The sequence below is a fragment of the Trachurus trachurus genome, assembly GCF_905171665.1.
Source record: "Trachurus trachurus genome assembly, chromosome: 9".
NCBI classification, from domain to species: domain Eukaryota; kingdom Metazoa; phylum Chordata; class Actinopteri; order Carangiformes; family Carangidae; genus Trachurus; species Trachurus trachurus.
Window position 1 is genome coordinate 14,957,241 of NC_139895.1, and position 17,759 is coordinate 14,974,999.

General features: G+C 42.0%; 1 protein-coding gene across 1 annotated transcript; it reads right to left on the reverse strand.

The window, feature by feature from the left end:
• Positions 1-571: 571 nt before the first annotated feature.
• Positions 572-9,148, reverse strand: plat (plasminogen activator, tissue). Its single transcript, XM_083978768.1, has 15 exons — positions 9,081-9,148; positions 7,387-7,478; positions 6,917-6,959; positions 6,445-6,579; positions 5,577-5,687; positions 4,600-4,774; positions 4,139-4,230; positions 3,861-4,035; positions 3,653-3,738; positions 3,487-3,546; positions 3,182-3,386; positions 2,948-3,084; positions 2,339-2,479; positions 1,414-1,562; positions 572-1,314 (listed from the first exon to the last, which is right to left on the reverse strand). The coding sequence occupies exons 2-15, from the start codon at positions 7,447-7,449 to the stop codon at positions 1,147-1,149; spliced, it is 1,740 nt and encodes a 579-aa protein (XP_083834894.1). The 5' UTR covers positions 7,450-7,478; positions 9,081-9,148; the 3' UTR covers positions 572-1,146.
• Between the last annotated feature and the right edge of the window lie 8,611 nt (positions 9,149-17,759).

Below are 17,759 nucleotides of genomic sequence, written 5' to 3' on the forward strand. Positions count from 1 at the left end.
TTCAGACAACAAGATGCCACAATGCGGTCAAGGTATTTATTCCAAATATTATTTATTGACAAAGGAGTATGTGATTATAATGACAGTGACAATAAATTATTCAGCTACAGTACACACAGTACATAATATATCATATTAAAGTTTCTACAAATGATTAGAAAATACACATAAATATTAACTTAAGCTCAAAACATCTTAAACCCAGTTTTCCTTGAGAGTCTATCACAGAATAAAGTGAGTTTGTTAAGCTTTGCAGTCGACAAGCAGTTTAATGTAGAACAGACAAAAATCAGCCCCCAGTCATTTTCGATATAAAAATCATTAATCAGACAATATAAATGTTATATACAAACTGGGCTCAACCCAGGTGTGTGCTGGAGAAGTGCTCTGCAAAAAGAAAGATAAAAAAAAAAAAAAGAAACAAGGAGAACAGATCTAAAATCTCTTGCCGGGAGCAAAAGGAGATGAAACTGCAAATAAAACGAGCAGAATCTGAACCAGCAGATACATTTCATAGTTTGAACGAAGGACTGGAACCACCTCAAACCCCCGAGGAGAGTGAATGCAGGAACATGTTGCATTGATTAATTAATCCAACGTCACCTCATATCTAGTAGCCAAGTCTGTAACACAGTCTTTACACAAAACACAACAAAAAGCAAAAACATTCCTATGTGGCTTACTGTACTTTATTCCTCTGGCTTCAAAAGTGCTACTGACCTGAAGTCTATACCTCTGCTGTGACTTCTTTGTGTAAACCAGCCTGAGGCCAGCTGGGACGCTACTGAGAAAACACACGAAAACTTAAAAGTACGCACGAAAATAACAGAAATATTATTGCGATCGACACGACCAGAAGAAGGAGGAGGAGGAGGAGGAAGAGGAGGAGATGGTTCGGAGTTCCTGTCACATCCGACTCAGCAAAGGCACAGGAAAACTTGCCTGAGGTCCCTCTTGTAGGTTTCTGTGAGGAGTTTGTCCTGCTGGCTTTAAAAAAAACCTCCATCAGTTTGGAGTCAGATCAACAGATAAACAAGAGTCCAGTGGACCTCTCTGTCTATCCTCTCAATGATAAACACATTTTAACCCATTGTGCTTTCATGGGCAAGGTCATCCAACAGCGTCCTCTCTGCAGTCTCTGCTGCTTTAGATCGGATTCGCCTTAATTTTGCCGTTGATCCAGCTGATGTAATTGGTGACGCGGGTGTAGACCCCGGGTTTATCCTTCTGCCCACACCCGTCGCCCCAGCTGACCACGCCCATCAGAGTCATCCTGTCCCTGTTGCGACAGACGAGCGGGCCACCGGAGTCTCCCTGTGGTGTGAAGTAGATAACACACTGATTGTGAGTGATTGTTGTCGGCGTTAATAAGACAAGGAGGTTGCATGTGTGAAAAGTTTAAAGAGTTCTCACCTTGCAGGCGTCGTCCAGTCCACGGGTGTCACCCGCACACAGCATGTTTGGGGTCACCAGACGTCCTGACAGCACGTCTGAGACGCAGCGCTCGTTGGGCCACAGGCGAACGTACCCTCGCTTAACACGCTCTGAGTACCCGGCAGTAACTGTGGAGAGAGTTTCAATGAATACCTCAGCATCTTCCTATCCCAAAATACCTCAATATAAAGCTTGCTCACACTGCCCTCTGCTGGTCACAGTGGTTTTGTACAGTAGCCATGCAAAATTAAGATAGTGCTAACTAGGGGTGTCACGATTCTCCAAATCCTCGATTCGATTTGATTTTCGATTTTAGGGTCACGATTCGATTCGATTCTCGATTTTTTTTCTTTTTCTTACAGCACAGAGGCCTTTGCTATTTTCAGACTAGTCTAGTCTATACGATCATTGGTTTTATTCATCAAATTTTGTACAGTAAATCTTATTTCAAAAGATGGGATACATATAAGTGATTCAATTTCCATAATGTATCACATTAGGCACTAATGGTCACATTTAAATAATTTCTTTACAATATAAAGGTAACATGCCCCCAAAAATCATGATCCAGGGGCCAAAAGTGCCCCCAAGGTTTTGAAACAAATATATTTATATCTGTACATTATCATAATTTTATTTTCATTAATTTACCGTCGTGTCTCATTATTCTCCTGATGTCGGCTTAATGTAATGTAAACGAGATTGCGCTGATACGGAGAGTCATGTGACAGCGGGGCAGAGCTGCAGCTGCTGTGCTGCTGTGCTGCCATGGACCTGATGATCAGGTGATCAGATCGTCGATCCTCTCTTTGACTTCGATGCTCGAGATTGTGACGTAATTTCGATTGATTTCGATAAAAAATCGAAATCGTGACACCCCTAGTGCTAACTACACTTTACTTACACTCTCCGTCTTTTCCGTAGCCTGAGATCTCACACTCAGTCCAGCTGGGCAGCACCAGTCCAGGCTCGGGCAGACACACGGGGAAAACCTCTGGAGAGTTCACAGCACACATGCCGCTGTCCGACTTCAGCTTCAGGATGGCTGCGAGTGGAAAAGCAACCACAGGAAAGTCAAGGGTGACGCTCTGGGAGAATGTGGGATAATGACTAACGGGTGATTTAAAGTTTAACAAGCGTTTGCTGCCCACTTTTTGTTCCATATTATCACTTCTGGGGTTGAACGTGTCATTGAAAATGTGGGGTCATCCCTATGTTCCCACAGCCCTATGTTCCCTCATTTCTAACTTTTGTCGTCACTGAAAATTAGGCCCTATTCCCACAGCCTTTTGGTCCCACCATTGGTTGGGTTTAGGCAATGAAGAAAGGAGTTGGTTAAGTTTAGTAAAAAGACCAGGTAGAGGCTAGACAGGCCAGATAGACAGAGTCCAGATAGGTAGAGAGAGTCCAGAGGGAACATAGGGCTGAGGGAACATAGGCACGCTCCCGAAAATGTATAATTCAGAGAAAAGACTGAAAAAAAAGATAATTTTTTCTTGAAATCTTCACTCACCGATGTCATTGTCAAAGGTCTCCTTGTCAAACTCCTCATGGATCCAGTACTTTTCAACACTGAAAATCTGCTCGCTGCTGGAGTTTTCTTTCCGAAACGTTCTTCCCAAGATCACTTGCAATTTTTCTGCATTATCACTAAAAAAAAAAAGGAAAACAAGTTGGAATATGCTGCATTGCAGTCATTTTAAATCATGTATTTCATTTAGACTGAAGGATGTAAGGGTTTTCCTACGTTGGCTCGAAGCAGTGTGCAGCAGACAGCAACCAGCAGGAGTCGATGAGGATTCCTCCACATCGGAAAAAGTGCTCTCTTTGACGACGCTGGTAAACGTTAATGGCCGCCTGCCACGGCTGCTCTGTGATGTCGCTCTGTCTGCCCCCAAATATGCGGAACGCCGGGCGATTCACGGAGTTGTCCATACGCTCGCCACACGTTGCTACAGGTGAGACAGGTTGAAGGACGGTTGTTAGATAAGGATTAAACACCAAAGAAAATGCACTGGGTGATCTTCATCGGATGTGAGGATGTCCTCCTACCTCTGTTGTTAGTGGTGGGGGCACGGGGTCCAAGCGTGGTGATGATAGATGGACGTCTCGCTGAAAAAAAGAAGCAGTTCGTTAGTACTCCGCTATACTGATGATTTTGGCCCCTGCACTCCCAAAGGATGGTTTACTTTGACAATTATTACAACAGTGAACTCACCACATTTGGGTATGTCACACAGCTCCCAGGTCAGCTGCATGTTCTTGTAGGTGTGACACCATGGACCATCATCACCATCTGGGTTCCTGTTGTGGTAAAAGAAGAAATGCAATGATAAACCTGATCTATTCAGGATGAATTAATGCATGCACAGGGGAAACTCTGGTGTATGTTAGTTTTATAACATAGTGTGTGTTGGTGTCTCTACCTGCAGAAGTTGTGGCTGCCAAGACCCAACTTCAACGCATCAGATTTCCAAGCATTGTTGACTTTACGCTTGATAGCAGGAGAGTCCCATGGGAGACAGTTAGAGCCGCTCTTCGTAACAGATTTGGTGCCTTTGTAGGACTGACCATTGCCCTGGATACACTTCTGATTCTCATCTGCTCCAAAAAACATAGGGAAAAAGAAGCGTTAAACCAATTAAGTATTTAATGGCTTGTATTTTTCAGTTTACTGGGCATTTGTTTCTTGTAAAAACTGTACCTTCTGGACATTTGGGCAAAGAACAGAACTCCCACACGATCTGGGTGCCTTTATAGACGTAACACCAAGGAGTGCTGTCCTGGTCAGGGTTCCTGATGGGGACAAAGAGAGGGCGAGGCCGAGGACAGTGAGTTAATATCTTCACATAAATGAGGAGCTTACGCATCATAAACCAAACGTGTGTAATTACACAAAACCAGCAAGATTTTAAAATGTTGCATCTTTTTTTAAAGCCTATCCTCCTGCCAAGTCACCACTTGACCTGTTCTTCCAGATTCTGTCGTCATAACTGTATTCACCTGAGGCTTTTAAAGTGAAACACCCTCACCATTCATGTAGGGTTGACTATAAATTGGTTTGGATCATCAAACATCAATCACAGCCCTCCTCAATTTAATTGCTAGGACTTAATTAATATTTGATGCTGCAGCACTAAGTGGATCACACTGATTACTACATACCTGCAGAAGTTGTGATTGCCCAGTCCGAGACTGGTGGCATCCACTTTCCGAGCTGTGAACCTCTTTCCTCTCAGAGACGTTGCGTTCCAGTTGATGCACTCTGCTCCTGAATAAGTGACACTCCATGTCCCACGGTACCCTTCGCCCTGCCCCATAATGCATTTCTCATTGTTATCTATCGGAGAGAGGGACAAAATGTTTGTTAGACGAGAATGAAATCACACTAGTGACTGACATAGTTGATTTACTCTGACACAATGAAACCCACAATGGATCTGGAAAGACTTGAGCTGCTCAAAATATTTTGGACAGATTATGAAAACATTGTTATTTCTTATACAAGACTTTAACCTCACAACTTGTGCTCTCGTGGAATCTTAGTAATTTTTCAATTAGTGGTTTGAAGCTATGGTCAAACATACAACTAACATAACTATGCAATTTGGATATTGAGTCTGGCCACTTGAACTCATTACTCTTCAGCTGAAATCACTTGACTGTGACCACTGGCATTCACGTAATTGCCCCACTAAGAGGGTGGGGCGTCCCTAAAGGCTCAAGAAGTTGCCCGCAGAAACACAAACATTCATAGCTCAGGATGTGTTTCCATTGTTTATGGTCCTTTCTTCCTCTGGCCAAAACCACAGGCCCATGACACCTCTGGGTGAGTCACACAGTCAGACTGTGACCTTATCAAGACTCACTAACAAGCTCACAGACCATTTAAATCTGTGTCGGACACCATGTTATTGTGGGCACGGGCGCATGGTTTATTATTGCTTTCATGTAAAACACTAAATTTGGGTTTTGGGTTGTTCGGTTGGACACAATAAAAGGCCACGCTGCACACATCATCATAAATTTCTCACATTTTGCATTATAATTAAATGGAAAAAACGGTGGTTTCAACAACACTGTGAGGCGAATCAACACTTCGTAAATAAAATAATGTTTTAAAGAATTAATTGTTCACTTACTGATCTCACATCGAGGCCCACTGAAGCCTGCGGGACACTGGCAAATGTAGTCTGACGTGTACACGGCCTCCTTACAGGTTCCTCCGTTATAACACTGGGACACGTAGCAATCTGTAAAGGGCAGACAGTGTCACTTAGTCAGTCGTACGTCATCCAGCTGTTCAGCCTGCTAACAATTTGAATTATCATAATGTGATTGATTGGCCATGACCACTCCACTAGACAGAGAATTCAAGTTTTGGGGCTCAACCTCATGTGTCACACTTGACGTAGAAACAAGGAGTATGTAGTAGTAAAGTCTGACTGATCTTCTTAGTTGGAAATGTCGTCATTGCTTCACTTTGAAAAATATCAGACCATTGCCAAGGGTTTTTTTTTCCCCCAGAGGAGAACTGGATCTGGATTTATGCCATCACCAGCCCGGTTTTGTTATTTATTATTTCAACTTTTCCTAAAGCCTAGCGTTCAGAATAACAGCACCCCACTCGCTCTCAGCGGTCTGAGCTCACAGACGGCGCAGACTAAAAATGTGGTTGCAATTTGCTTCGGAGAATTCGTCAATGGGGGTGAAAAGTACGCATGAGGGCTGGTCTGGCAGGCGTAATTCAGACTAAACTACACCCACTCAAAATCAACAGAAAGCCAACAGCTCTTCATTTGGATGCACTGAAATAACAAGGGATTTGGACACATGAAAAATAAATCATATGGGGGTTGTCACGGTAAGTTAGAGGTAAAATGAAGCTGTAATGAAAGAGGTTATGGAGGGCAGGGCGAGGAGTTTGACAGACAAATTAACAGACAGGATGATATAAAAGTCGGCCAGTCCACATGTGTTTGTGTGTCTGTGCATCCATATCACACTCACTGATGACGGGCACAATATGACAACGCTCTCGTCCTCTGAATGCACAACGGCAATACTCCACACGCTGTCCCCTCCATCGCAGCCAAGTGTCCCCATAACTACGCACTGCTGATGTATCACTATCCACACAACGCGCTGAGAAAACACACACACACAAACACACAAACACAAACAGTGAGCATACTACATACAGATGACAAACACATATAGGACTTAATCACTGTCACATGTAGCCTATAAAAGGAGTTAAAAACCTAAAGGTGCAAAAACTGTGAGGACAAACATGACAAACACATGAGTGACTACAGATGATTTAAAGAACATGAGGGTGGTAAAGATGGTGATGGTGGTGTTAGGGGAAAAAAGAAAAACGTGCAATGAGGCTCACAGGACGTGTCAAAGGAAGATGAAGACTTCTGGACATGAATAATCAAAAGCGTCCGCTGCCTAGCTGGCTGCCTGTCAGGCTCACCTCTGTAAAAACGAGTTCCTCTCTTAGTACGGAGCAGCTCCACCTGCACAAAAAAAAAAAGGAAGGATGAGTTAAACACAGAGCGGCAGCCGATGGGAACTGGGGTTGCATGGTCTTGGTTTTCCTGCAGAGGTAGCCAGTGATTTTATTTAATTACTTCAGGATACAGGGAAAATAAACATGTGGAGCCATTGGAACTTTTTGCACATATAATCTATCCCAGTCAACGTTTAACTACCTTTAAATTTGACTCAAACGTTATATTTACCCACACACCGTGCAGGGCTTACAGTGGTGCTGCAATATCTGAGAGTTCATGGGCAAACTAAATGTTTACTGAGATGGATTATGAACCATATGAACTGTAATGCAACAACACAGGCCCGTGTTACAGTAAGCGTGCAGGATTTGCAGTTACTGAGCTGGAGCATGCAAAAACCACTTGTGTCAATGATGCATGCGGTACTTACATTGTCCGCTAGGCTGCAGCAGAGAGCAGAGAGGAGCGTTAATAGTCCAAGTGCTCGGATCATGTCTTCAACTCCAGTGGTTTTTCAATGTGCTGGAATGAGGATATGATACATGTTTAATAATATGTAAACACACAACCAGAGTCATATTTTATATATAAAAAGAGCAATTAGATTCCTGTCATGCAATGTTTGTAAATTGTGATTAAATATGAAAGTAACAGGTGATAGAGCTGTGTCCATTTATTCCTTGCAGTCTCTTGAAATGAAAAAGCTTTCTTTGCAAAAGTTGAAAATCATTGGCAACTGCATACAGTCATGTAATGTGTCATTGTTTGTGAGCCTTTCTTTGTAAATCCTTTCTCTAGTGTCAATACTGAGGCAACAATCGCAGGAAATCGACCAACACTGGTTCCCTCATCCCAGTGGTGACTGTCTCTGTGCTCAGCTTCCTTCCTACCATCTCTACGCCTGCATCTGAAAGTCGCCCCTTTGGGGGTGAGGGAGACCACTGGGGAGGAAAGGGTGGGCAAGGTGGGGGGGGGGGGGGGGGGGGTGTTGAGGGGAAACTGGAGGTAATTTCTAGTTCCTCGAAGTCGTGTCGACAGGACGTTTTAACAGCCTGCAGCTCTGACAGTGCCAAGGGGGACAGTGAATGGGTTCAACAAGTTTATGTGACATCTGTGTCCACTCCAACTTATCTACATTCACTTAACTGTAAAAGCAATCCAGTTATCAGTATGCATCTATTTCTTTCCCAATGAGACTAAACAGGAAGCTGATTATCTTTATGCCAAAAATAAGACACTGGGCCACATCAGAGGACGCAATCTATACAACCCTGGCGTGATGCACAGCAGAGTGTGTCTGCACCACACTGGCAGCAGAGAAAAGCAGCTGCTGCAGGAGGATAAAGTGACTCAGAAGCTGGAGGGGAAGGAGGAGGAAACAGAAAGGAAGCCTGGAGCGAGAAAAAGTATCTAAACTTGTGTTTCCCCCTTTTTATTCTTCCAGACAGAGATGTGAGCATCATTCTTGTTCCTCTTCTCTGTTTTAAAAGGCGATCTATACTTGGAAGAGAGGGGGTATAGAGGAGAGCGCTAGTTGCTCCTCGGTCAAGTGTGAGTAAACATGAGTCACAAAGGAAGGAGAGGGGGGAGCAGAGGGGAAAATGAGAAAGGGAAGAAAGTCGCACACAATCTGGGCTGAAATGCAAAGATGACCTAAATATATAAAAAAATAACTTCCAAGTTGTTTTGAAAATAACATTGAGGAACTTCTACAGACACGCAAAGAAGCAGACACACACAAACACACACACACACACACACACAGTAATCATCTACATACATGCCTGTGCTCACACCTCTATTTGTGGGTAAGTTTTTATCCTGTCTCCACTGACTCACGTTCTGTGGTTAGCTGAGTTAATAGAAAACAGCACTGTGTTTTGATATAGCAGCAAGGTATGTGGTATGTAGTTGTCACACGCACACACACACACACACACACGTTCATAGAGTACATACTCTCTCACACACACACAAACACATGCACAAAGTGCTCAGGACCGTGGAGCTAATTGAACACCCACAAAGATTTATACTGTTCATTCCACTCATTGTTCATAGGAACAAAGACCCTCCCCATGGATTTTACTTTTAAAACACAGACACACACATTCACACGCTCACCATTAAGAAGACACGTCCCTTGAAAGCTGTCCTTCCTTGCCTCAAACAAAAAGAAACCCCGCTGTCCTGCACCTTTCACGCTCCAGCCCTGCAGCGAGCCTCACTGGCAGAGTGACAACAACAGACTGTTTTCCTTTTTGTTTCCTTTGTGCAGCTGTTCAGCTCCGTACAGTCGCCCCACTCTCAAGCCCTGTCAGCTAAAAACACGTGCTTCCTGCCAGTACATATCAGCACACGCACGCACAAAAACACACACCAACATGCACACATCAGACATGAACATATGCGCATCCCACCCCTTTTTAAAGTCTGTGGTATCTGACACGCAGAGGCCCTATTTGGGTGCCATCATTCTTGCTCCTTTAGCAATCCCACAATGCACCAAAATGAACATGTATATATATATATATATGTATGTATGATGACAAAGTCTAATTTGTATATAGTATAACTATACCTTCCAAGTGGTGATCAACTAAGAAACTGTGTTGATTTCCAGCATCTCTTGGCCATAAAATGTATTTGACTTTATTATATTATATTTGATGTGAATGTTGTGCATTATATTATCTCATTAGCAGTATGTAAAACATTCAAAAACTGATGTAGTGCATCAACAAAAAATGTTTAACTCAAGTTGTACTATGTTAGTAACCCTTCTTGCGGTCAAGGGTCAAATCTAAAACATCTTAAAGAGCATCACAACTATTCTGCGAATTCCCCCACTATTAAATGAATGATGAATGATGAGTTGTGGCTCATTCTGCTTGTAACCACCAGCGCTGTTGAAATGTTGACTGACGGTAACAGTAAGTAAGAATCAGTGGCCCACAGGCACTGATGGGGTTAAAGCATTTTGCCAGTTACACCCAATCTGCTATTAGTTGAAACATGCAAAGCCACATATGCAGCCCGGGGAAGAGTGTGATTCCCCTAGTAGGTCAAATATGAATGGAAAAAATGAAAACATCGCTGTAGAAGCAGCAGCCAGACTGTGAGTCAGCAGCAACTTCTTAACAACAAATTTTCAAATGCAGACGTTTACTTCACTTCAGAGATCATAAGGAAGACACACGCACGCACACACAAACAAGTTCTCACGGACAAAACAAGAATCTATATGTCCAGAACTTCCCTACAGTATTTGCGTTCAGTTTCGGTGAATTCACAGGAACTGGCTCTTAAGCGCTGATGATGACCACAGTCTTTGACATCTTAGCGGTGAGTTCACCAGACCATTAGCGAGGATGTGTAATGATGATGGTGCGCTGAGGTTGTAGAGGTTGGAGGTGACACATTTTTCTCTTCCAGCAACAAGACCAGAAGGTCAACGACGTCCAAAACTGTGAGAATGGTTAGACTGTGTGCAGGAAGCGTATCGCTGCATCGAAGTGTGAAGTTCCGACTATGGTTTGGTTTGGTTTGCACTTGAAAGCATCTCTGAGGTTCCTCTATTTCTCCTACAGACAAATAGTGATACTCGATAAAGAACTTGCTGTGGGTGGAGGACTACCCAGTGCCCACATTGGGACCCAGCGGAGGAACTGGCACAGGAAACGCCTTTACTGTACACTGTGCACTATGGCACTTTTACGTTCTAATTAACTTTGGCACGAGTTAGCTTGTAAAAAAAAAAGATTTCATAGGAAACCTTGACATTTAAGCGACTGGACTGAGAACAGCATTCCCATTGTCTTGTAGCATCTTGCAGTCAGTGTCAATTTAGGTGAGTAAATCCTTGTGAATCTCATAATGTTTCCCATTAACTGGTTTGACCTGCTGGATACCTAAACCTGTATTCAACCTTTCACAATAGCTTCTACAACAGCTTCAGTGTAGCTGTTGTGACTTCATTTTTAAAAGGTTTGCATGTTTATAATGACATATGATGTCATCTTGATAAGTAGGCTACTCAGCGAGCATTGTGCATTCTTTCCTGGGGGATTTTCAGTCAAACCCCCTTTAATCCAGCTGTGATCTGGCTCTGTGAAGTCCCTCAGAACAGAGAACTGCATTGTTACCCCCTTCAGCTTCCTTGTACTGTGAACAATATGAAGCCTTCAACTCCTTATCAGGAAGACACACTATTTCATAAAGCCAAAAGAATCAGGTGTTGATATTAGAGACGAGTGTCAAACTGAGAGGACAATGGAGCTGAGTTGTCTACGTGGAAGGAGATGAAAGGATGGAGAGAGAAAAAGAAAGAGAGAGAGAGGAAGGTAAGGGGGGGAAGAGGGGAGAAGATGGAAATGTAATTTGAATCCCCAAGTTCAGCAAAAAGGAGGGTGAGTCGTCCTGAGTCATCCATGCTTCCAGGACTGCACAGAGACAGATGGAGGAGGAGACACAGATGGAGGCATTGAGGAGATTTACAACCACAACTGAGAGAGCATCAGATGATCTGTCAGATAGGAAAAGTGGACATATGAAAGAGGGGTTTTGTCCAGATTTAGTCTCGTGTTGAATGAATAACTCTCGAGGGATTTGTTTTGCTGTCATCTTCTAGTTACTGTTCCCAGAGTCTGTCTGTATCATTTGTCTATAACCTACTCTTAACTTTGAGCTTTATGAGCCATGCTGCTACTGATCCTGTGAGTCACAAGCATCAACGTGAGGCGCAAAAACCCAGCTGACCACACACAGCAGGGAATGCAGATAATGGATACAAACTCTCTACTTTGTGTCAACACGCGCTACAGCACATAGTATTTATACTATCCAGCGAGACGGAGACTGATTCTGGGGAGGAGAATTCCCAAAACGTGAGCTCAGACGCAAATCCAACTCATTAACTTGATAAGACGGTGATCCTGTGCAGAGCCTGGCCCGAGTGGTGGACAGATACACACACACACACACACACACACACACACACACACACACACACACACACACACACACACACACACACGCTAAGAATCACAGTATCATAGCACGGATGTCATGTCCCTCCATACACACAGAGTCCAGCAGCAGAGAACAACATCATCATGTTCTTGTAACATCTAAAGACACAACTTGATGATTTTATGTTGCAAAGAGATTTCACACAACCTTGATGACACAAATAACTGATTTATACTTTCTGTTAGCTGTTCAAGGATTAAATGTGAGGGGGGAAATGTGTTGTGAAAAATGTCAATAATTAATTCATGTTAATAATTAATGTTTATACAATCCTCCCTCTTGCTTTTATTTTACACTTGTCTCTTGACTTGTCTCTGTCAAGTTGCATCAAATAAGACAAGATAACTCCACATCATTACTAACCAATCAAATTTAAATATGGAATTGAAAACATTTAAACTGTTGCCCTTTAAGTTGATTAGGCTATTATTAGTGTGGTGGAGGTAACATTTTCATGTAGGCTAACTTGTTTGAATATAGTCTTGCAGCATAATCTTGCACAACACAGTTGATACCTCCTTCTCTTTCATTTATGATATAATTACAATGCATTTGTTATATTGCATTTCCCTTTAGGAGGCTGGAGTCAATGCCACATCAAACAGGCTAACAAGTTCAACATGATTCCACATCCACAGATACTAGAAAGAAGGAGTCACATTATGAGAAAGCATTAGCAGCATGGTGCAAGATCTAGACTAGACCTGCATCGCGAGAGCATCCCATCATGAAAGCAAAAAAGATAAAGGCTCTTACCAAATGAGGTCTTCGGAAACGGACAGTGTAGGTTACTTCTCGGTGTGTTTGTAGCAGAAATGTCAGTGTCCTCTGGATTTACTGGCTCGGACTGACTTGTCTTCTCCTCTGCGCTCGGCTTTTATCGCAGCGCTCCAGTCCTGTCGCTTCATGTGTGTGTGTGGAGGGGGAGGGCTTGGCTGTGACCTCAGCGGCGCAGCGTTGGCCGTCCGTCCGTCCGGCCCGGATGCTGATGCAGCCTGCTGGGTGGTGCCGAGACTGGAACGACACGGCTCCGAACCGGTCAGACGCAAAACACACATTTAGTTAGAAATTCACACCTAATATCAGGAAATGTTTCTCAGCTGTCACTTTGTCAAATGTCAATATCATCATTTTGAATGGATTAAAAAAACAAAACAAAACAAAAAAACATCTAGGCTATTGTAGTAAAGTAGGCTATTTATAATTTTCTTTAACCTTTCTAAATAGCCTACATAATAATTTATCCCACTAAAATGTATTCATGACTTGTTTAAGATTAATTTCTCTAGACACCTCAGAGCAAAAGCATGTTATTCAGTCCCCACTGACCCACACTATTACATTATAAGGTCACAGAACTAGCTAGATATTAAGTTTATAGTGTATCTAAATGTCCAATGATTGATCAATCAAATTATGTAAACCCTATAGGGCTTGGAGATGAGATAAGAAAAGAAAATCTAAGATAAGAAGAGATATGACTGGAGCTTTAGGAGTGAGTCAAGGTGATTACTAACACTAACATAGTTCATTTTTTGACACTGTCAGTGGCCTCTGGCAGTATGTGATGGGCTGTGGGTGACAGTATATCTGTGTGGTTAACCATTTGGCACCAGGAGTCATTTGTTACAACTGCTTTCCTCTTTATTTAGGCTGGTCCCTTCCCAGGAAATCAGATATTAACCTCAAGAAGAGCTCCAACTTTACTTTTACTTGCACTGGATAATTCACGTTGATTTCTTTTACTGTCTATAAACTTAACTACACATTAAACAGCTGAACATGCAGCATTTTAGGATGTAGTGGTCGGGGGGTTGTAAACTTGGCGTCTGCCCTTTCTGTTTCCATCTGTGTTAAATTAAAGCACACTCCCTATACTTGATGAGGCCAAATAACAAAACACACACAAACAGACACACATTGGGCGTCAAAGGATACTTGAAAAGTGTAATCTATTACAGATGACTCAGGATGAAAGCTATGCATTACATCAGGTTCCTGCAAGAATGCCAGGAGTCATACCTCTTAGACTTATCCTCTGTCTTCGCTTACGACAGACTATCAAGTTCATTAAAATCAACTGACCGTGCAGACGCTCCTCTATGTTGAATGAGTAACAAGGTATTTCAATAACTATCTTCAGTTTGGCTGCCCGTTATTTGCACCATGGACTAGCAGACAGAGGAATGTCTAAATTTTGTGGAGGAATTACAAAAACTAGTCAAACCATTATTTTAAACATTTATCTTAACCTGTGGGTGAATGCTTTCACAATTCTTTGGACTCAGACTCTCCACTTTGTCCATAAACAAAGTGTCAAGTGTTACATATAAAGAATACACAAGAAATTGAAGGCTGCACAGGGGTGGGTTGTGGGAGTGGGTTTTTCGGTCTAAAGGCAATGGAGCGTCATACAGAGTTCACATACTTTTAAAATCTACTCATTAAAAGAATGTGTTGAAATATGAGGGGGGGGGGTTCTTTGTAAAACTCTTCTGTCCCTGCTATGAGAACAGCTGCACAATGAGCTGTGAAAACTGTTGAACAACATACAAATACAGGGAATGAATTTGTCTGTCAGCTCATCCACCATTTGCAGAAGAATCAAAAAGTATGATGGCTGTATAGGTACAAAGGATCTTCTCTATCTCTCCGTCCTGCATTGTTTTTTTGGTCCATCAAGGTGTTAGGAAGTGGATGATCCGAGTTGTTCAGAATGGCCTGTAGCCTACCATCTTCACAATCCAACAACACCAAAACGCTTTCGTGAACAAGGTGTGACCTGCACATTCACCACGCTATGAGATAATAACTGAACGTCATGAGACAGAGTTGTTTTCGAGGTAAATTCATGAGAAACCTCTGATGCGCGTTTCCCTCCCGGGCATTTCTTCAGCAAGCAGTCTCCGCATTTTCCTCGTAAACAACTCTGTGTGGTAACGTTCTGTTATTATCTCATAGCGTGGTGAATGTGCAGGTCACAACTTGTCCACGAGAGCGTTTTGGAGTTGTGGGATTGTGTATTTGATGAGTTTGATGAGGGAAATCAAGAAATCCCATTAGCCTCCGTAGCGTATAGCTCTGAGCAGCTCACGGCTCTGCTCCGCCGTTCTAAAAATAGCTTGTACCGACAATTAAATGTAACGAACCTACTGCTATGACTGTAGGGATTATGGCAATTTACCAAAATATTTAACTATCCATGTAACCTTTGCACCAGCAGCATGACAATAAAAACACCTCTTCACCTCAGCTGGAACAAGGTGGCATCCTCTAGACCTGCTCTGTTTTCAATGAAAGAAGCTCCTCTGCTGAACAAACCTCTGTCCCCACAGAAGCATCCATCAGTAGTAGACAAAAAAACGACAAAAAACATTTTTAAAAAATAAAGCAAAGGTTGAATAAAAACTCTTTGACTTTGCTACGACCAGTTAAAGTGCATTTTCTAGTATTTTCATATCATTTCATCACATATTGATACAAATGAGACGTCAAATTAGATGAGGCTTCCATGCATCTGAGGTAGCCTATCACAGATGATGGATCAATGTTTGGGAGAGAGTAGCTGCAACACATAAATGACCATAGGCTGGTAAACACTGAATCACATTATATTGTTTAAACTGTAATTATGGTGAGCAAAGAGACAAAAAAAAAAAGGAGGAATGTCTGACTGTGAACATGTCAAGGAAAAGTTAAACTGTTTTCAGAGTGACTGCAAATGCACCGCCACTGGCAACAACATGAAGATAAAATCAGACATAACACACAATATAAACACCTCTGCTAGGAGTCTATGTTTGTGCCTATTGTCACTTGACAAATGGCTAAATATGGAATAATGTGTGTTTTCATTATGACTATGTACACTGTACAGCATTAATGGTTTGGCTGCAGAACACAGTATTAGCAACAGTTTGGCAGCTTGAGATAAATCCTATTAACAAGTCACAGACTCACAGGCTCAAAAGCTGACAGGTAATACTTCATGAGGGAGTGAAAGTGCTTGAAACTGAACTGATAAGCTGGTTAAACTCCTGAGCTATTGCACTACTACTACCATCTGTTGCTACTATAGCGACGGCACATCTGACCAAAACCAACAGCTGTTGTCAGAATAAAAACCTATAATGACACGTGAATGTAGTGAAAAATAAACACCTGTGTTATATACCAGTATGTAATCGAGGACATCATTCAAATCATTTCCACAGACTAGGTTTATACGACTAAACAAAAGCTAAATGAGACAACAGAGGTTTTTCATCATTTGTTCCTGACTTCCAAGAACCTCTCTTTCTCTGTCGTCGACTGTCTTCACATAAAGAGCCGAGGAAGCAGGGCCATATTTGTCAGTATAAACAGGAAACCTATTTTTTCTGCTTCTTACAAACATTTCCAATCTGATGAAGTGGGTTTTACACACCCAAACGCCACGCCAGCAAACGTCAGAGGTGCATCAGCCAATGGAGATGGAGCGTGTCGTTGCATGAGAGTAACTTATCAGTTTTCATCTGATTGAAGAAACGGGAATGATGAAATAAGGGACAACACAGCTGCTCACTGGAATTCAAGTGCATCTTCCTCAAATGCAACATCCGCTGGAGTGATAATAACCCAGGGATGAGGGAAAACAAATAAACACTCCATATTTGTATGTTTACACATGTCTAAAAATGACTAAACTTATATTATGTATTATTTTGAGTGCTGAATTTACAATATCCCAAATGTTTCCTGCAATTCTCAAGCCTATAAATCAATGGCTTTGATTTTGACAATGATAACGGTCTGTTTATATTGACTAACATTTTTTTACCTTGTATTTTAACCACATGCAAGATTTTAGTCATCAGACATCTGGATCTAACCTTCTCAGAGATAAAAGCCAGACATTGTCTATGACCACTAAACTGTATTGGTGAATCACTGATTTTTAACATGACACTGCTTAATTCGGGGAGTGTATATAATTTTTATCACCTGGTCCATGTGTTGTGGAGAGGAGCACAATGCTGTGGATAATTCAGCTCCTGAACATCTGGTTTTTAAATTATCAAAGAAACAATTGAAACAATAAGCAGTTCCAGCGCCCAGCCCCTTTCTGACGCCCTGCGTCCGCTGAATGAAACAGTAAATCACTGGGTTTTCACTTGAAGCTGCTTTATTCAGTATTTATACCATTTTTAATCACAGATTGTGTTTGTTTTCTGGAGGAGGAGGCAGATAAACCTCCTAATGCAAAAGAAATCCAAACTACGATAGGCATGACGATGGCAATGATGTTGAAGACAACATCTCCCTTAATCCCACGCTTTCTAAATAAATACTACTACTTATTTAATCTTCAATTAGTAAGCCTATTGAATCAAATTTTGGCCAAACCCATCAACAAAATCCATCCCAACAAATGTGGGCTATTACTCCGCAGCTGAAAATAGTCCTCATAATGTTACCTCTGTCTAAGTGATGATTGATAAAAAACAAAACATTAACAAAATATAAAACTAAAGTACCCAGCTATTCATCACTTTTTAAGAATGAGAAATATAGGCTATTTGCAACATGTTTTTTTTTTAGTTGTAGTGTTGGGTTTGGATCATGTAGGGAAGTGAGATAAACTGACTCTAGGGAAGATGTTAGATGTCACAAATGGTCGTGGGGGCTCAGACCATAAAAATAATCATAAAAAGACATTATTAACCGACTACAACTGTGAGAGTCTGATTAAACCCTCTGCATTGACCTACTATAGGCTACTATACAACCTAC

Bases quoted from the DNA above. Each gene is read 5' to 3' on its own strand.
- plat (XM_083978768.1), bottom strand. From the start codon at position 7,449: ATGATCCGAGCACTTGGACTATTAACGCTCCTCTCTGCTCTCTGCTGC. The intron at 3,547-3,652 runs GTGAGTTCACTG...TCTTTTTTTCAG, and splicing joins GTGTGACATACCCAAATGTG to CGAGACGTCCATCTATCATC. The intron at 1,315-1,413 runs GTGAGAACTCTT...TTCACACCACAG, and splicing joins GACTGGACGACGCCTGCAAG to GGAGACTCCGGTGGCCCGCT.